We start from the raw sequence: 18167 nt of genomic DNA, 5'->3' as shown, positions 1-18167 counted from the left end.
CTGCTAAGTCACGTCAGTTGTGTCCGACTCTTAGCGATCCCATGGATTGCAGCCTACCAGGCTCCTCCGTCCATGGGAGTTTCCAGGCAACAGTACTAGAGTGAGTCGCCAGTGCCTTCTCCAATAGTGGCTGATTATTTCACTTTTTTTACTTTTCCGTATTTACCAAGTTTTCCATAGTGTATAAAACCAGAACTAGTTTTTATAGTAGAAAAATGTAAACTTTATTTAAATAAAGAAATTAAAAATTGATAAGTTGCAGATACGATATAGAGTTAGTTAAGGTAACCGTATCCTGTTCCAATGAGTCAGTTCTTTGCATCAGGTGGCCAAAGTATTGAAGTTTCGGGTAACCATATTTAACAGAAATTGGAAATCCAGCAACTTTAATACTTGTAAATATTAATATTTATAAATGTTTAGAATGTAAAGAGTTTGTAAATATATCTTAACGCTGATGGAAATTCAGAACTGACTCATTGGGAAAGATCTTGATGCTGGGAAAGACTGAAGGTGGGAGGAGAAGGGGATGACAGAGTATGAGATGGTTGGATGGCATCATCAACTCAACGGACATGAGTTTGAGTAAGCTCTGGGAATTGATGATGGACAGGGAAACCTGGTGTGCTGGAATCCTTGGGGTTGCAAAGAGTCACACATGACTGAGTGACTGATCTGAACTGTATCCTGTTCACTGTCAGAAACAAGCCCCAAACTTGTCATATCTTAGGGACTTCTCATATCCAGGGAATCTCTATGTTAATATCCTTAACAGCCTTAATTATATCAATTGCATCTTCAAGGTCTTCCCCTATCAATGCCACGAATCATATCTTGCATGGATAGACATAAAATAAACATGTGAATTGAACTGAGAAGTAGACAAGGCTAATGAACAATTATCTAAAGATCAAACTAGAAAACTGATTTAGGAGCAGAGGTCTAGGATGAATCAAAGATGTAAGCATCTAGTTTTCTCATCTAAAAAAAAGAAAGAAAATGACTAATCATACCTGTTTCATAGGTTTGGTGTAAAAATTAGAAGTTTAAAATTAAAATTAAACTTGCAGCATATTGGCTGCCATTGAGTAGACAAGTGGGATTCATTTTCATGCTGCAACAAAGGAAGTAAACAAATCCCTGACCCAGTTTTTCTTTCCCTTTGCAACCTAGGGACCTTCATTGTCTGCTGGCTGCCCTTCTTCTTGACCCATGTTCTCAATACCCACTGCAGAGCATGCCACGTGTCCCCACAGCTCTACAGTGCCACCACATGGCTGGGCTATGTGAATAGTGCCCTCAACCCCGTGATCTATACCACCTTCAATATCGAGTTCCGGAAAGCCTTCCTCAAGATACTGTCCTGCTGAAGGAGGATAGAAGAGAAGACTCCCTGTGCCCACCTTTAGCTGCCAGGCCACGGTGCTGCTGGCCAAGGCCTGCTCAGAATGATGGTGCAATGTTTTCTGAACGGGCAAGGAAGGAGATCCCTGGAGCAAGGATGTCCCTGTGTGGCAGGTGTCACCAACTACTTCCTCCAGAACAGCATGTTCTACCTCCCCAGCTAAAATCTGACTTCAGTCTGGCAATCTTGAAGTGGTTTAGGGCCCCTGAATGATAAGCAATAATTCAGAGAGAAGCTGATAGAACATGATTCCACACACAAACACAATTGTCATCAGAGGCATGATTCATTACAGTGAAGGAAAAAATGAACAGAGCTCATAATTTTCAACTTGCCAGGGGTCCTTGAAATCTCAGCCAGTAAACCATCTTGCAGATAGCCAGTCTCTCTTCCTTCAAATTTCTAATTAACTGTCAGGCTAACCTTGTACTTTCATGGGCCCACTTTCTCTGGTCATTCCTTTCATTCACTGCATCCTAAAATATAACAGCAAGGCCAGTGCTTCCACCTCTCCATAGACTCTGACTGGCTACATTTAGTTTGGGAAATTCCTCACCCTGAGAGAGATATGGTCTCACACTGGGACCTGAGATTCATTTTAAACCTTGCTACCCCTGTATTTTGGGCTTCCCTGGTGGTAAAGAATCCACCTGCCAAGCAGGAGACATGGGTTCGATCCCTGGGTCAGGAAGATCCCCTGAAGAAATAAATGGCTACCCACTTCATTATTCTTGCCTGGGAAATCCCATGGACAGAGAAGCATGGTGCGGTATGGTCCATGGAGTCACAAAAGAGTCAGATATGACTGAGTGACTAAACAACAACCTCTGTATTTTAGCTCTAGCTAAGAAGCCCCTTTGATTCCATTCCCTTACTTTCAGAGTGTTAGCTTCAGAGTAATTCAAGGTGCGAGTGGAGTGACAAAGGAAGGACAATTCTCTCTATAGAATCACTATTGAAACTTATGCTTCAGAACAAGCTTTAGATGTGCTTTTCATAACCAAGGTTTTCCTACACAGACATCTCCATCTCCTGCTTAACAGAGATCCAATACTTTCAGACCCGGAAACCCATTGAGTAATAAGTGTCTACAAGGCACCATTCATCTCCCAGATTCTGGATGTATGACAATGAATAATACAGCTCCTGCCCTCAAGGAGCTCACCACCTGCTCCAGTGTTTGACTGTTCACTTGTCTAAGGGTGGTAGGGACTCACCTAAGCTACCAGAGGACCCCAGAACTGAGACCAAGTAGCTGTTCAAAGTCATCATAAGGACAGTCTTTGAAAAGTCCTAATGCAGATGCTAAACATTATCCTCCAACAATTCAGATTAAAGGTATAATAGAAGCAATGTGTAAATGTCATTCAAAATTGCATTTAGAAGAAACTTGAATATTCTCACATTTACCTTTTCACCCACAGAAGCTCTTACTTATTGATTACAGGATCAATAAAATCTGTGGATAATTTATGAAACATTATCATCCTGAGCTTCAATAAATTTACTGTTAAGATCGGTTAAGTGCATAGGCATGACAGATATTTGCTGCAATGCTGTTAAAACCTCAAAATGCACAGGAACTCTATACGGAATCCAAGGCTTCCTTTGCCCCTTCTTATTCCTTTAACCCGTAAGTGTATATAAGGAGGAGATATACACCCCCGGCCCCAGTGAATCAGTTAGTGTTACTCCTGAATGGTTTAATTGCAAATATTTTAAAATATTATTGTCCATAACAATGCTGTCTGCCCACTAGTTCTTGTACCTGATGCCATCTGGCATAATAGGTTTTTGGAACAAGTAGAACTAGGGACTGAGACAATTAAATATCAGAAGAGGTCAAAGTACGTAAGTCCTAAGCTTTTCTATACAAAACAAACAGCAACATAGGTGGGACAGTAGGGTGAAAGATAGAATTTCATATCAAAATCAGAGTCCTAAAAGGGGAAATATAAATAGCATCAGTACTCAAAACATTTGTGAAGAACAGTGATAACAAATATTTTGTACCATTTATTTACATCAGGTCATCCAACCATTATGATAACTTTAGAAAGATAAACATCATTTTGTACATGAGGAAACTGGGGCAGAGGGAGGTTAAGAGGTTTGCCTCAGGTCACACAGTCAGTAAGTGGCAGAGCCAGGATACAAGGGTCCGTCTGCCTGATTCCTAAACTCATGCAATTAACCACCAAGAGTGGTAAAGGAGTGGGGAGAAAAAGATGGAACAAAGATCCCCAGAAGAGTCTTATCCTGCCCCACCCACCTCCACCTTGGACTCTCTTGAAAGTCCAAGGCATTACTCTCACCCTCCTTTCGTGTTCAACCTCTGAACCAGTCACATGGGACATTCATAATCTGTTTTTGCAGAATCATGGAACAGACCTGAGGGAGTATGGGTTCTATCCTCTCCTTCATTCACAGAAAAGGAAACCGAGGCCCAGAATTGTTGTCCCACCATTGGTTAATGACAGACAAGTGCTCGAATCTGCTAAATCCTAGTTCAGTACTCTTTCTACCTTACCACACTGCCTGCAAGCCCCATAAAAATCGTAAACTCCATACAGATACAAGGACAAAGTCCTACTGTCGCCATCATTAAGCTGAGGCACTTTTCCCCTCCATGGTGTCTATTAGGGAACAACATCTCCTTTCCAGAATTTCCTTCTGAGCCAGGAAGAGCCTCCTAGGGGAATCCCAAACACACCTTCCAAGCACTCACTTCAGCCTCTTCATCCTGAGGTTCTGCATTCTGCCTCCTCCACCTCTCCATTCCCAACACGAATCAGCACACTCAACCTCAAAGCTCGCTACTTCCAGAACCAGCATGATCAAATATCCCAGGAGAGATGCTGGCCTGAATAAAGTAGAGCAGAGTTCTCGGGGCAAACCAGGTCTGGAACCCAAAGACACCTAAGAGCAGACCATACTGTTTGGGTGAAATGTAAACATTGTGGGTATCCAGACAGATGACAACCAACATTCAACTTTAGATCTGAAGTAAATATTTTCTTCTTCTACAACACCATCCTAAAAAACTTCCATTCATTACTCATTTACTAAATCAACCCCTTATTCAATAAATATTGATTGGTTACTTTCTATGGGCTAAGCATGGTGCTTAGTGCTGGGAAATAGGAGCCAGGAAGCCAGAGTCCTTGTTTTCAGCAGCTTGTGGTCCAGTGGGGAGGTAGAATGCCTGTGCACAGTGCTGACCTGCTTGTCATCTATTTTAAAGGGAATTCATGGTGTCTGGAAATCCCATATTCAACCTTGAGAAGGCTTTGCAGACATGCAGGGTTGAGACATAATTAAAAAGTAGAAAGAGTGTTCTGGACAGAGAAAACCTCTGAAAAAATAAGAGAACAAACAAGGAACATGCAAGGTACCTCAAATAATTCCATCTGGCTAGAGAGAAGAGACCCTAGAGATAAGACAGGAAAGGGCCTCGTTGTTGGTGACACCCTCCAGCTCTGCAAAAATGGCTGCTGAGCTGGTGGTGACATCTCTCACAGAAACTCTCAAGATTTTGTCTCTGCTTTCCTCCACGTGGGCAATGCACATCACAGCACACTTACCGCTGACTAATCTAACTACTTCTCTCTGAATTATGATGAATTTCAATAAAAGCAGAATTCAATTTGAATTTCTGCTCTTTTCTTTACAAGAAGAGGAATGACTAGTTTGGCGGCTGTACAGTCAAAGATGGCTAAAATTAAGAGAGTTTAGGTCAGAAATCAAGGGAGGTCAGACAAAGAGATTTGTTTTCCTGAATGCTCAGGTCAGAATTAAAGAGGCAGAAAGGTTAAGGCATTCGCTAAGAATGGGCTCTTTCTTGGAGATCCTGACTCCCAGGCCTGTGCTCTGATCGTCTGGTATCTGCTGACATCAGAAAACTGAAAAAGCTTAATTTGAATCAACACACAGAGAGCAGCAAGGGGATGACAGGCAATTAATTTGATTCCTCCTTTCTACCTAATTCTCTCCTCATCAGCTCAGAAAGGGAGTGAGTTTCCATGACTACCTTCTGACACACGGAGACTCGGTTGAGGGTGATGCCAGTGTCAGCTCTGCTTTGTAACACACACTGGTGAGGACAGACCCGAAGTCTGTGCCAAGCACAAGACCTGGAACCTCTTGCTCCACCTGCCCTCACCTCAATTAATCACCTAGCCTCTACCATTGTGCATCAAGTCCCTGCTTTGTGCAGTCTGCTAGATACCAGGAGGAGAGGATACATGGCCGTGGGCCACCAAGGATGGATATGTGCCAGAGAGGGAGCTGGGCTGAACCCCAGGTGTCTCTGACCAGCTTATGGGGAAAACAATGGACAGAAATGAGAGAAAGACTGGAGGACTAGCATGGACAAGTGACCTTAGGCAACTGTTTCACCTCTATGAACACCAACTTCTTCATTAGTAAAATGGTGACCTGAAGACCGAGCCTTCCTCATAGGCCATTTAAAGATCAAATAGCTAATCTTAGAAGTGCTTGGTCGACTACAAAGCTCTAACGAATGTAAGAGATTATTATTATTATTGATATTATTGTTACTATTATTATCACTTCCCCCCTAGGCAGCTATTTCTACCCTATGTGATTCACAGTGCACCTTTCTCTCTCCTTGCTGATTCTCTAATTGTCTCAAGTTATTAGGCAGTCTGTTCAGCCTCCCACATGAAACTGATTTTTCTCTTGTCTTTTATTCCCCAAATGTGCCCAGGATACTTGGCTGAATCTGTAGTCAGATTGTTAGGCAACTGGATAGTTCCCTTTCACTGTTCACACAGCCAAGTGCACAAGTGTAGCATGATCTAACACCAGACGGACAGCAGATGCTTGCTTGCTAAAGTGACCTTGGGGCTCTGTCCCTCTCCTGGCCAAGAAGAGAGCGCCGAACACATCTATTCCTCAGGACTTTCCACCTTTGTTCTTCATGATGTCTGAGGCTAACACACTTTCCTCTTCCTCCATCTATTTCTTCCTGACTGAGACGAGTGCTTTGGTTTCCTGGAGCTACTAATTACCACAAACTGAGTGGCTTGAAACAACAGAAGTTTGTGCTTTCATGATTCTGGGAGCTGGAGTCCAAAGTCAACGTGTTGGCAGGACCATGCTGTCTCTGAAGGCTGTAAGGGAAGAGGCTTCTTTGCCTCTTCTAGTTTCTGGTGGCTGCCAGCAATCCTTGGTATTCGTGGCAGCACAACTCCAATCTCTGCTTCCATCTCCGTATGGCATTCTCTTCTGTGTGTCCGTGTCCAAGCTTCACTCTTTTTAGAAGTCATTGAATTAGGTCCCACCCTAATTTGATATAACCCCATTTTAATTCGATTACATCTCCAAAGACCCTATTTCCAAATCAGATCACATTTACAGATTCTGGGGAATTAGGACATATCTTTTTGTGGGAAGACAACTAAACCCATAAAATATGGTGAGAGTGATCTGAAAGGAAGGAGGACTTAGAACCTGGAAGACTTGGGGAAGTGTATAAATGCTCTGTTATTCAGTATTGCCTGCTGCTACTCAGTCATGTTTGACTCTTTGCGACACTTTGGACTAGCCCTCCAGGCTCCTCTGTCCATGGGATGCCATTTGCTCCTCCAGGGGGATCCTCCCAACCCAGGGATTGAACCCGCATCTTCTGTGTCTCCTGAATTGCAGGTGGATTCTTTACCCATCATTCAGTATAAGAGGTCTGATTTCAGCCTTGGCATATGGTCCTTTTAGTGACCCAAGTTGAGTCTGCAGACTTCCTGGAGCTCAACTTTATTATCAGTGAAAGTGATGTCTGAATTCTTAACCTATGATGAGACAACTTAAAATAATTCTAGAGGGATATAAATTATCTTCTGAGTCCTAAAAGCCTATGCATATGCTAATTAATAAAAGTCAAAACTGTTCAAAAACAATTCTAAGCTGCTTCTCTGTGTCTTAAGGGGAAAAAAGGAGTTCAACAGCAAACTCACTGGGGCTGAGGAGGAAAGCTGATGGAATATCACATAAGTTTCCTATTCCATGTAGCACCACTTCAGACTGACTAAGGTGGAAGAAGGTACTTTTCCCTTTAAGAAAAACTGACATAATTGAGTCTTGCATTATGGTTTGAGCAGACTCCATAAAACTCCATAGTAAAGACTCTTAGAAAGCATGCAATTCATCACAGTGTATAATTATGGGATTTGAGAGTTGGAGGGGACTTTAGTCCAATCTCCTAGTTATTGTAGAAATTCTCTCCAACATCGCTGATCCATTATCACCCAATTGTATTAAGGAACTGGCTCACTTCTTTCCAAGACATATAACAAGCTATCCTTTAGAAAATCCCTCCCTCTTTTAAGACAAAATTTGCCTTCTTATAAAATCCACCTTTCAGTCCCTATTCTCTCCCTATTACATCTTCCCGATGATCTTTGCACATTTTGACAGTTCTCCAAAGTTTCAATGCCTATATCTCTACTTGTGTTACATTTTCTTACACTCTCCATCTTGGTTGCTTCCCTCTGGGTCTAGCCATGTTGTTAGTGTTTCTCTTAAAATGTTGCTGCTGCTGCTTAGTCGCTTCAGTCATGTCCGACTCTGTGTGACCCTACGAACTGCAGCCTGCCAGGCTCCTCGGTCCATGGGGATTCTCCAGGCAAGAATACTGGAGTGGGTTACCATACCCTCCTCCAAGGTTCTTCCCGACCCAGGGATCGAACCTGGGTCTTCTCCTGCATTGCAGGCAGATTCTTTACTGCTGAGCTGATTCTTTACTACTTCCCTTTACCAGGGAAGACCTTCTCTTAAAATATGAGGCCCCAAATAGAATACAATCTTCTAAATGTTGTTTAACCAGTTCAGAGTACCATGGACTCATTATTCCACATGATTGGAATATTCAGTTTTTAATGATCCAACGCAAATTACATAGACTATTAGGGCTCATATTGAAACTCTTTAAGAAGGAAATTTGCGTCTTGAATGGATCGGTTTAATGGATGTGCCTTAGGGAACAACACCTATACTTCAAGGAGGAGTGGAACTGTGGTGCAGTCACACATAAAAACTTAGATGATCCTATAGGGACTTCTGGAGGGGCAGGGTCTTTATGGCCCTTGCCATTAATTGGATGCAGGCTACCTCTGGGGAGGGAGGCATGACTAGGCAAGGATGCTCTCTTCAGTTAAAGGGTTTCAGCTGTCAATACTCCTAACAACTAGGGGAACAATTCCTCAGTCCTGAAGAGGGATCTGGGTAGCAAACCATGGGATTCACTACAATTTATCCTTTATGCCATTCGGCTTCACTTTTCTTCATATGATAAATTCTAGAAGCAGCTTCCTCAGGAATCTAGTTGGTTTCCTCCTATGGAAAGTTAATCGGATAGACTATAATCTCTGACACAGCAACTGGTTTCAAAAACAAAGTAATTCTCATCATTTCCCTTTCTACTATCTATTCTAGATTCCCCTCACTTTTGATTATCACTGTAGTGGTCTAGGTAACTTACCTGGTAGAATGTCCTGAGGGACATGGCAACTTTCTTAGGCCATGGCTGCTACACTTATCCATTACCATCAAAATAAATGAGAGGATACAAAGAAATACCTCAGTGGATCATCCAGGTAGCAGATATATCCTCCCCTGTCCCCACTGTGTAACAATCTCCCTAACTTTTCCTAATGATCAGGATTCAGTTATCCTTGCCAGAATGCTCCATCACTTGCCTGTTGGTCTTCTGGCACAAAGAATTCCAAATGACTAGGTGGAAACTGTAACTTAAAAACTAAATGGGATCCTCATCCCTAATGAAAGTGTTCCTCCTTTAAAAACAAGGACCTTTACCTCAAAAAGGTAGACATAGCATTGCTACGTGATCCAGCAATTCCACTCCTATGTATATACCCCGCAAAGTGAAAAGTTCAAACAAATATGTACATAGAAATGCTTATAGTAGCATTATTCATAACAGCTAAAAGTACAGAAAGAACACAGATGTACAGCAACAGATGAATGGATAAACAAATTGTGGTATATATAGTACAATTACATAATAAGAATGGAATATTATTCAGCCATAAAGACAAAGTACTGATACTTGTTATAATGCAGGTGAACCTGGAAAAAGTTATGCTAAATGGAAGAAGTCAGACACAAAAAGATCACAAATTGTATGATATCATTTATGTGAAATATCCAGAATAGGTAAGTCCATAGTGACAAGGGCGGAAGGAGAAGGAATGCTGCTTCTCTGTTTAACGGGTACATGGTTTTCTTTGGGGTTTTCTTTCATGGTTTTCTTTGATGAAAATGTTTTGGAATTAAATACAGGTAGTGTTTGCACAGTAGATAGAGGTACTAAATGCCACTAAATTCTTTGCTTCAAAATGATTAATTTTATGTGATGTGAATTTCACCTCAATATTTGTTTTTAATTTTAAAAGGAAATAAAAATGAGACTCAATATTGTTGCATTGGCAATTCTCTCCAAATTGATCTATATAACTCATGCAATCCAGTTCAAAGTCCAGCAGACCTTCTTTCTTTTCCAGAAACTCACAAGCAGATTGCAAAATTTACATGGAAATGCAAAAGACTCAGAATAGGCAAAATAATTTTTGAAAAGAAGAGTAAAATAGGAGAATATTTCTTTCCCAATTTCAAAACTCACTATGAAGCTACAGTTATCAAGATAATATGGTATTGACATAATAGATATGTAGATCAATTGAACAAAAAAGTCTAGAAAGAAATCCTTACATTTATGGTTAATTGATTTTCAACAAAGGCAATCTGTTGGGGAAAGGAGAATCTTTTAAACAAATGGTGTTAGGACAGGTGGATATTCATATGCATAAACATGAATTTAGGCCCATACCTCATGCCATCCCCCAAAATTAATTCAATATGGATCATAAAATTAAATGCAAGAGCTAAACAAAAAAACTTTTAAAACTTTGAAAGAAAACATAGGTAGAAATCTTTGAACCTTAGGATAGGTGAAGATTTCTTAGCCAAAACACTATGCTGCTGAGTCACTTCAGTTGTGTCCGACTCTGTGCAACCCCATAGACGGCAGCCCACCAGGCTCCCCTGAAAACCATAAGCACCATAAAAAAGAAAAAAAGTGATAAACTGACCTTATGACAATTTAAAATTTTGCACTTCTGAAGATACCGTTTAGAAACAACAGACTAGCTTGCAAAATATTTGCAAAACAAATATCTAATAAGGGATTTGTATCCAGAATATATAAAGAACTATTACAACTCAGTAATAAGAAAAATAACTCAATCCAAAAATGGCAAAAATATTTTAATGGATATTTTACTAAAAAAGAAAAATTGCTTATAGACACATGAAAAAGATGCTCAAAAAAAAAGATGCTAATCATTATCATTAGACAATGATTAAAATTTTTTTAAAAGACAAACAATAACAAAATTTAGAGAGGAGGTAGAGAAATAGGGAACCTCCTACATTGCTCGTTGGAATGTAAAATGTGGTATATCTGTACAGCACTTTGGAAAACAGCTTGAAAGTTGCTCAGCTGTGTCTGACTCTTTGTGACCCCATGGTCTGTCCTTGGAATTCTCCAGGCAAGAGTACTGGAGTGGGTTGCCATCTCCTCCTCCAGGGGATCTTCCCGACCCAGGGATCAAACCATGTCTTCAGCATCTCCTGCATTGGCAGGAGGATTCTCTACCACTGAGCCACCTGGGAAGCTTCCTAGGTGCACCCCAAAAGTAATAATAATTTTTTTATTTAAAAAGTTAAATATAAATTTACCATATTATCATTCAGTGATTCTGCTCCTGGGCATCTACTCAACAGAAATCAAAACAAATATCTGCACAAAGACTTGCACATAATATTCTTTTCAGCAAAAGTTAAAAACAACCCAAATGTCCATCAATCACTGAATGTATAGACGAAATGTGGTATATCCGTACAACAAAGTATTATTCAACATTGGAAAGTAATCAACTAGTGGTACACGCTATGACACGAAACACGTCAGGAACTTTTACTAAGGGAAAGAGGCAATCCAGACACTATATATTTTATGATTCCATTTATATGAAATGTCCAAAGAGGCAAGTTTATAGAGAAAGAGAGCAAATTAGTAGTTACCTGGGGCAGGGGAATGTAATGCACATGAGAATCTTAATGGAAGCATACAAATGTTTTAAAACTGATTTATGGTGATAGTTGTACAACTTGGTAAACTTACTAACAATCATTGAATTATACACTTGAAGTATGTGAATTATACACTATGTAAGGTATACCTCAATAAAATAATTTTTTTGAAAAGGACCTTAAATGTTCAGAGTCCAGAATAGCAGGGACAGGAAGTGCAAAATTCCTCAAGTGGTTCAGAAACAGTAATGTTAAGCAGGGGTGCTTGTACTTCTACTTCTTGTTTCCCAGATCCATGTATTCTACTGATCTTTGATTTAGAGTATATACCCTTCATCCAGATAAGCAATTTCTTTGGTCTGATACAATATTTAGCAGGATTCTCTTCCAGTGGATCAAATGCTTCATAAGCACTGTTTGGCTGAGATTCTATGAGTAGGAAAGGTAAATCCACACTGGGATATGTGTTAGTTCAGTCAATTTTTATCAGGAGGAATCACAATTTGGAAGGACCTATTGTAATAAACTTGCCGTTAAGGAGCTGATGGGTCTCTTCAAGAGTTGGATTCATATTGCGAGTTCAATGCTGAGATTTTTTGCTGGTAGGCTGGATCTTCAACAGCGGCAATAATTAGGTCAGACTTGGATAGCTGGAGCCCATATTTTGGGCCATGTGTAACCTCCATCCTTGCTAGCATTTCATAGAATGATTGTTGTGCTTGTTCACGCAACTGGGCAACTGAGTATTTTTTTTTTTTTTTTGGTCTCCATAATGTTGTTGTTGAGTCGCTAAGTCATATATGACTCTTTGCAACCCCATGGCCTGCAGCATGCCAGGCTTCCCTGTCCTTCATTATCTCCCGGAGTTTGCTCAAACTTGTGTCCACTGAGTCAGTGATGCCATCCAACCATCTTATCCTCTGTCACCTCCTTCTTCTCCCCTCAATCTTTCCCAGCATCAGGGTGTTTTTCAGGTGGCCAAAATATTGGAGCTTCAGCTTCAGCATCTGTCTCCATCACATAAAGCACAGAACTATCTTCTCTTGGTGATAAAGGTCAGTTAGCCTTGCCAGGATGGTGACTCCATTTCTTACCTACTAGTGCATTAATGTGCCTTTTGTGCCAGCATTGATAGAAGGTGACTGACATCAACTAAGACATTCTGTTTTGTAGGTTGTAAAACATCACCTGGACAAGTCATTCACTACTGCCCATGAGATATATTCTTACCTCAAAGCACTTCACTTCACAGGCATACTACCTGAGGCTTTATTCTTAAAAAGAATTCCCCTTCTTCCCTGGATTAAGTCTGTAGCATTCTAAAATCCATCCTGGCAAGGGGAGTGGAATATCATGATTGGTTTAGTCTTAAACCAATCATTTGCAATGGAATGGATTTCAGGGCTCCCTGATCTGTAGTTGGTAGAACATAATCTGTTCCTCTGTGTGCAGAACCTCAGCCTTCAGGCACCTCTCCACCCCCAGTGGACTGTTGATAGAGGCTCTGGGAACCCCTCCGCACTATACCTTATTTCAGTTTTCTGGCATTTAATTCATCCAGCTCTAGAAACTTAAATCCACTTAGAGAGGGCCCATGTTTTCTTAATTTCTCACTTATGTGGGACTTCAATCCTCCCTGTATCTTCCTTTCAAAATTGAATATGGTATATCCTGGTGTGGCCTTTCTCTGGCTCCTGCATTTAAAAGTCGACTTTTATTTTCCCCAGCACCCCTAGGGAACCTAGCTGAGTTCCATCCTCTGTTTCCATAAGAAATCCACTCGCACTAGGCAATTAACAAACTCAGAGGTTAAAGCATCTGTCTATAATGCGGGATCCCTGGGTTCCATCCCTGGGTTGGGAAGATCCCCTGGAGAAGGGGATTCTCTTGCCTGGAGAATCCCATGAAGAGCCTGGCAGGCTACAGTCCACGGGGTCGCAAAGAGTCAGGCACGACTGAGCTACTTCACTTTCACTTTCACCCAAGATCTGAGCCCGGTGGGGAAGAGAGGAGGCAGATCACCACTTCCTTACTTGGTCTTTCTCCTGTATCTTCTCAAAACCTTTCTCCCAAATTTGGCCTCAGGGCTCTCGAGTCTTCTCTTGTCCTTGATGCCCAAACTTGGAATCTTCATTCCTTTTCAAAGTGGGATAATATCAATATCTTCCTTCCACATTAAGAGAATTATAATTTTTCCCATCTTTTTGCACATTGGTGAAAACAGAAGCAAAGCAAACAATAGAAAAAAGTTAAAACTACTTAACTTGGGTTAACATTATACCACCTCACTTACTGAAAGAGCAAGCTGCTCCATATTTGGGCTTCCCCTCACTCTGACAAAGCTTTTAGGGTTCTTAGAGCAGCTGTTAGCACTTTTTGTAAGGGGAGGTTTATTCCCAACTTCAGCTTCCTTTATTCTGTTTTTGAAGGTTCATGACAATCTTTTGTGTTCAAGCTCATCTATAATCCCCTTTCCCTGTCTTTTGTTCATGTCCTTTTAAAAGCCTGAGCTCTGCAGAGCTCCCTGCACAACCAGCTCCTTCTTCAGATGTCTCCCCTTTATCCCTGGATTATTTCCTATTATATTATAATCAGGATTTTATTATTTAAATCTCCCACCTCCCCCAAGTCATATTCCTTTTGTAAAAGCTCACATCACAGAATCGCACCTGTGGTAAATACTCTTTTGAAGTGAAGAATTAATTTGTAATGCAAATAATTACCTCTTTATTTATCTCATTTTCAAGTAGGAATTTTCATATATCAAATTTTCATAAAGACAAATTCAGGGCAAATGATTTCACACCTTTTTTCTTCTCCGTTGCTTCCTCTCCTTCCCCCTCCCACTTCCCTCCTGTCCTATTCCCCTCTGGGTTGTTTTCCTTCCTCCTTCCAGGATCTGTGCAAGGCCCTCGGGCTTCTCTCCCTGACGCTGCTTTTGTCAAACTGAAATACTTTCCGTTCAAGTGTTGGAGTGAGCCTTTGTTGCACCAGGCCGACTCAGCTCACACCTGCCTCTAAAAGAGCTCACAAGCAGAGCCAAGTGAAGAAAGCACTTGCATGGAGAATTGGTTGTCGGTCTGTAACCCCTGACAGCTGGGGATTTCCATTTCCTGACTGTTCTGTATCTATCAACTTCAGTTAAAGTCCACCTTCTTCAACTGACAAACTCTGAGGAGTCAGTCTCTGCCTCAGCCTCCTCAGGGGTAAAATGAGGGCAATGATCTCTGTCCTGTCTACTTTACAGTGTTGTTGGGAAAAAAATCATGTGTAAGAAAATATAAACTGGAAAGCATGATCTAGCTATACAAGAATATCTACTGCTTGTGCTTAATATAGATTTGTTGCCTGAAAATATCAGGGATGGGAGTGTTGAGTCTGGAACTGGGTAGAAATGAATGATCTTTAGGGAGGGTTTTCAGCAAGGTACTCTGAGAACTGAGATTTTTTTAAAAATTTATTTTATTAAAGTATACTTGATTTACAATGTTGTGTTAATTTCTGCTGTACTGAAAAATGATTCAGTTATACATATAATACATTCTTTTCCATATTCTTTTCTGTTATTGCTTATTATAGGATATTGAATATAGTCCCCTGCATTATGGGCTTCCTTCATAGCTCAGTTGGTAAAGAATCCGCCTGCAGTGTAGGAGACCCCAGTTCAAATCCTGGGTGGGGAAGACCTGCTGGAGAAGGGATAGGCTACCCACTCCAGTATTCTTGGGCTTCCCTTGTGACTCAGCTGGTAAAGAATCCACCCGCAATACGGGAGACCTGGGTTCAATCCCTGGGTTGGGAAGATCCCCTGGAGAAGGGAAAGGCTACCCACACCAGTATGCTGGCCTTGAGAATTACATGGACTATACAGTCCATGGGGTTGCAAAGAGTCAGACACAACTGAGTGACTTCTACTTTCACTTCCCTGCATTATATAGTAGGGCTTTGTTGTTTATCCATCCTGTGTATAATAGTTTGCATCTGCTAAGCCCAAACTCCGAATCCATCCTTCCCCCACCCCCAGCCCCACCTGGTAACCAAAAGTCTAAGAACTGAGTTTTTTTCATCAAGAATTGCCCTGTCCCTGCTCCTTCCCACAAGAGCGGCTCTGGATTTCTGAAAACCAGGGGTGGCCCGTCGTATTTGTGGTATCTGGTTCCAGTGCCCCTCTACATAACTGACCCCAGGTATATCATGTAAGAGGGGCAGACCAAAGACTACAAGGATTGTTCAGGGTATGGAGAGGTGGAGTGTATGGTCAGGCCCCTCAAGATGGCTGTTCTCTTGGGCTGTGTACATCCCCTGCCCAACCAATGCCTGCCTCACCTGTATCTCACGCACATGACTGACCTTCCATCCCACATACCTGCCCCAGGCCCCAGCTAGTGATTGTTCTTATCAAAGGGACATGCCCCTCTACTGAGCTCCTGCTAATTAATGAGCCCACCTGATATCAACTGGTAATTCCTGCTCCCCTCCTGCTGCCATGTCCTGCCCATTGTCCACTGCACACAGTGGACTCCAGGACTTTGCTTCAGGTGTGTACGTTCTGATCCATTAAACTACTGATGTCTCAAAAACAAAAAGAATCACCCTATCCCTACACATATGAAGATTAAAGGCTGAAGGCTTCATGAGATAACAATGTTACTGCCTCTGAGATGATTTATTTCATTTCTAGAAATATTATAAGGACAAAACTGTCCAGAAGACTGAGATACAGGGAGGGGAGTGGAGATAAGGGCAAGGCTTTCTCAGGATTTGCAAAGGGAGGTAAAGTGAAGGAGCAAAGATTCTCGAAGCTAAGGGAAGTTGTGCCATGTGGAGTAGACATTGAAAGGAAGTAGGAAAATAGCTTTATCAAGTGAAAATAACGTTTAGAAAAGAGAGAAGCTATGAGATATGTTAGTAAGAAATGGAGAATTGAGTGAAAAGTTAGAAAAAAGCTAAGAAAGCCAAGAGAAGTAATTCCTTTCAACGAAGAAAACAAAGTTTGCCTGGTAATGCCAATCTACCTGCATTCCTGCTTGCCCACCACCATCACCTTCAAACTTTTATCAGGTTTCACTCTGACGAACTATAGGAGAAACCTCAAAGTTTTGTTCATTTAATTACATCAATCCTGAGTAGCATCATGGGGGTAGAAATAGAACATGGGTTTTAACTCCTGTCAGGGGGCAAAAAAACATAGAGAACAAAGTGCTGGTTCTTGCTGTGTTGCCCTGATGGTTATGCAAACATGACCTCATACTAACTTCCTAAAGAAGAGACAAGGGAGCTCAGACAGGGGATTTGGAACATCATCTGGTAGAAACATTAAACTCAGCAACCCTGGGAGTGGTCCATGAGATTTAAAATGTTGTCTTCTAGGACTTACTGGGTGGTCAGTGGTTAAGACTCTGTGCTTCCAATGCAGGGGGTGTGGGTTCTATCCTTGATCAGGGAATTAAGATCCTACAATGTGGTGTGGAGCCTGCCAAAAAAATAAATACGTAAAATAAAAATTTTTTAAATGCTGTCTTCTTGGATGATGTATTTCACTTTTGAAAATATTATAAGATGTATCAAACACTCAAAAAACTTTAGAGAATAATATTGCATCAAAGAAGGGCAATGCCAAAGAATGTTCACACTACCACCCAATTGCACTCATTTCACATACTGGCAAAATAATGTTCAAAATTCTCCAAACTAGGCTTCAACAGTACGTGAACCGAGAACTTCCAGATGTTCAAGCTAGATTTAGAAAAGGCAGAGGAACCAGAGATCAAATTGCCAACATTTGTTGGATCATTGAAAAAGCAAGAGAATTCCAGAACAACATCTACTTCTGATTCATTCACTATGCTAAAGCCTTTGACTGTGTGGATCACAAGAAACTGTGGAAAATTCTGAAAGAGATGGGAATACCAGCCCGCTTTACCTGCCTCCTGAGAAATCTGTATGCAGGTCAAGACTAACAGTTAGAACCAGACATGGAACAATGAACTGGTTCCAAATTGGGAAAGGAGTATGTCAAGGCTGTATATCGTCACCCTGCTTCTTTAACTTATATGCAGAATACGTCATACGAAATGCCAGGCTGGATGAAGCACAAGCTGGAATCAAGATTGCCAGGAGAAATATCAATAACCTCAGATATGCAGATGACACCACCCTTATGGCAGAAAGCAAAGAGGAACTAAAGAGCCTCTTGATGAGAGTGAAAGAGGAGAGTGAAAAAATTGGCTTAAAACTCAACATTCAGAAAACTAAGGTCACGGCATCCGGTCCCACCACTTCATGGCAAATAGATGAAGAAACAATGGAAATGGTGACAGACTTTATTTTCTTCGGCTCCAAAATTACTGCAGATGATGGTTGCAGCCATGAAAGTTAAAGATGCTTGCTCCTCAGAAGATGCTTGTCCTCAAATTTAGACAGCATATTAAAAAGTAGAGACATTACTTTGCTGACAAAGGTCCATCTAGTCAAAGCTATGGTTTTTCCAGTAGTCATGGATGGATGTGAGCGTTGAACCATAAAGAAGGCTGGGCACCAAAGAACTGATGTTTTTGAACTGTGGTGTTGGAGAAGACTCTTGAGAGTCCCTTGGACTGCAAAGAGATCAAACCAATCAATCCTAAAGGAA

At 41.2% G+C, this 18167-nt stretch overlaps 2 protein-coding genes across 2 annotated transcripts in view; one reads left to right on the top strand and one right to left on the bottom strand.

Moving 5' to 3' along the window:
• Positions 1-2817, top strand: part of DRD3 (dopamine receptor D3) — a 49161-nt gene extending 46344 nt beyond the window's left edge. The window contains exon 6 of the mRNA XM_061427411.1: positions 1174-2817. Coding sequence (XP_061283395.1) covers positions 1174-1370 — 197 coding nt within the window. The 3' untranslated portion in view covers positions 1371-2817. The remainder of the gene's footprint in view (positions 1-1173) is intronic.
• Positions 1-18167, bottom strand: part of QTRT2 (queuine tRNA-ribosyltransferase accessory subunit 2) — a 60943-nt gene that overhangs the window by 3667 nt on the left and 39109 nt on the right. The gene's annotated exons all lie outside the window — the stretch shown is intronic.

Source organism: Bos javanicus, chromosome 1 (genome assembly GCF_032452875.1).
Source record: "Bos javanicus breed banteng chromosome 1, ARS-OSU_banteng_1.0, whole genome shotgun sequence".
Taxonomy (NCBI): domain Eukaryota; kingdom Metazoa; phylum Chordata; class Mammalia; order Artiodactyla; family Bovidae; genus Bos; species Bos javanicus.
This window is presented reverse-complemented; position numbering and strand designations above follow the sequence as displayed.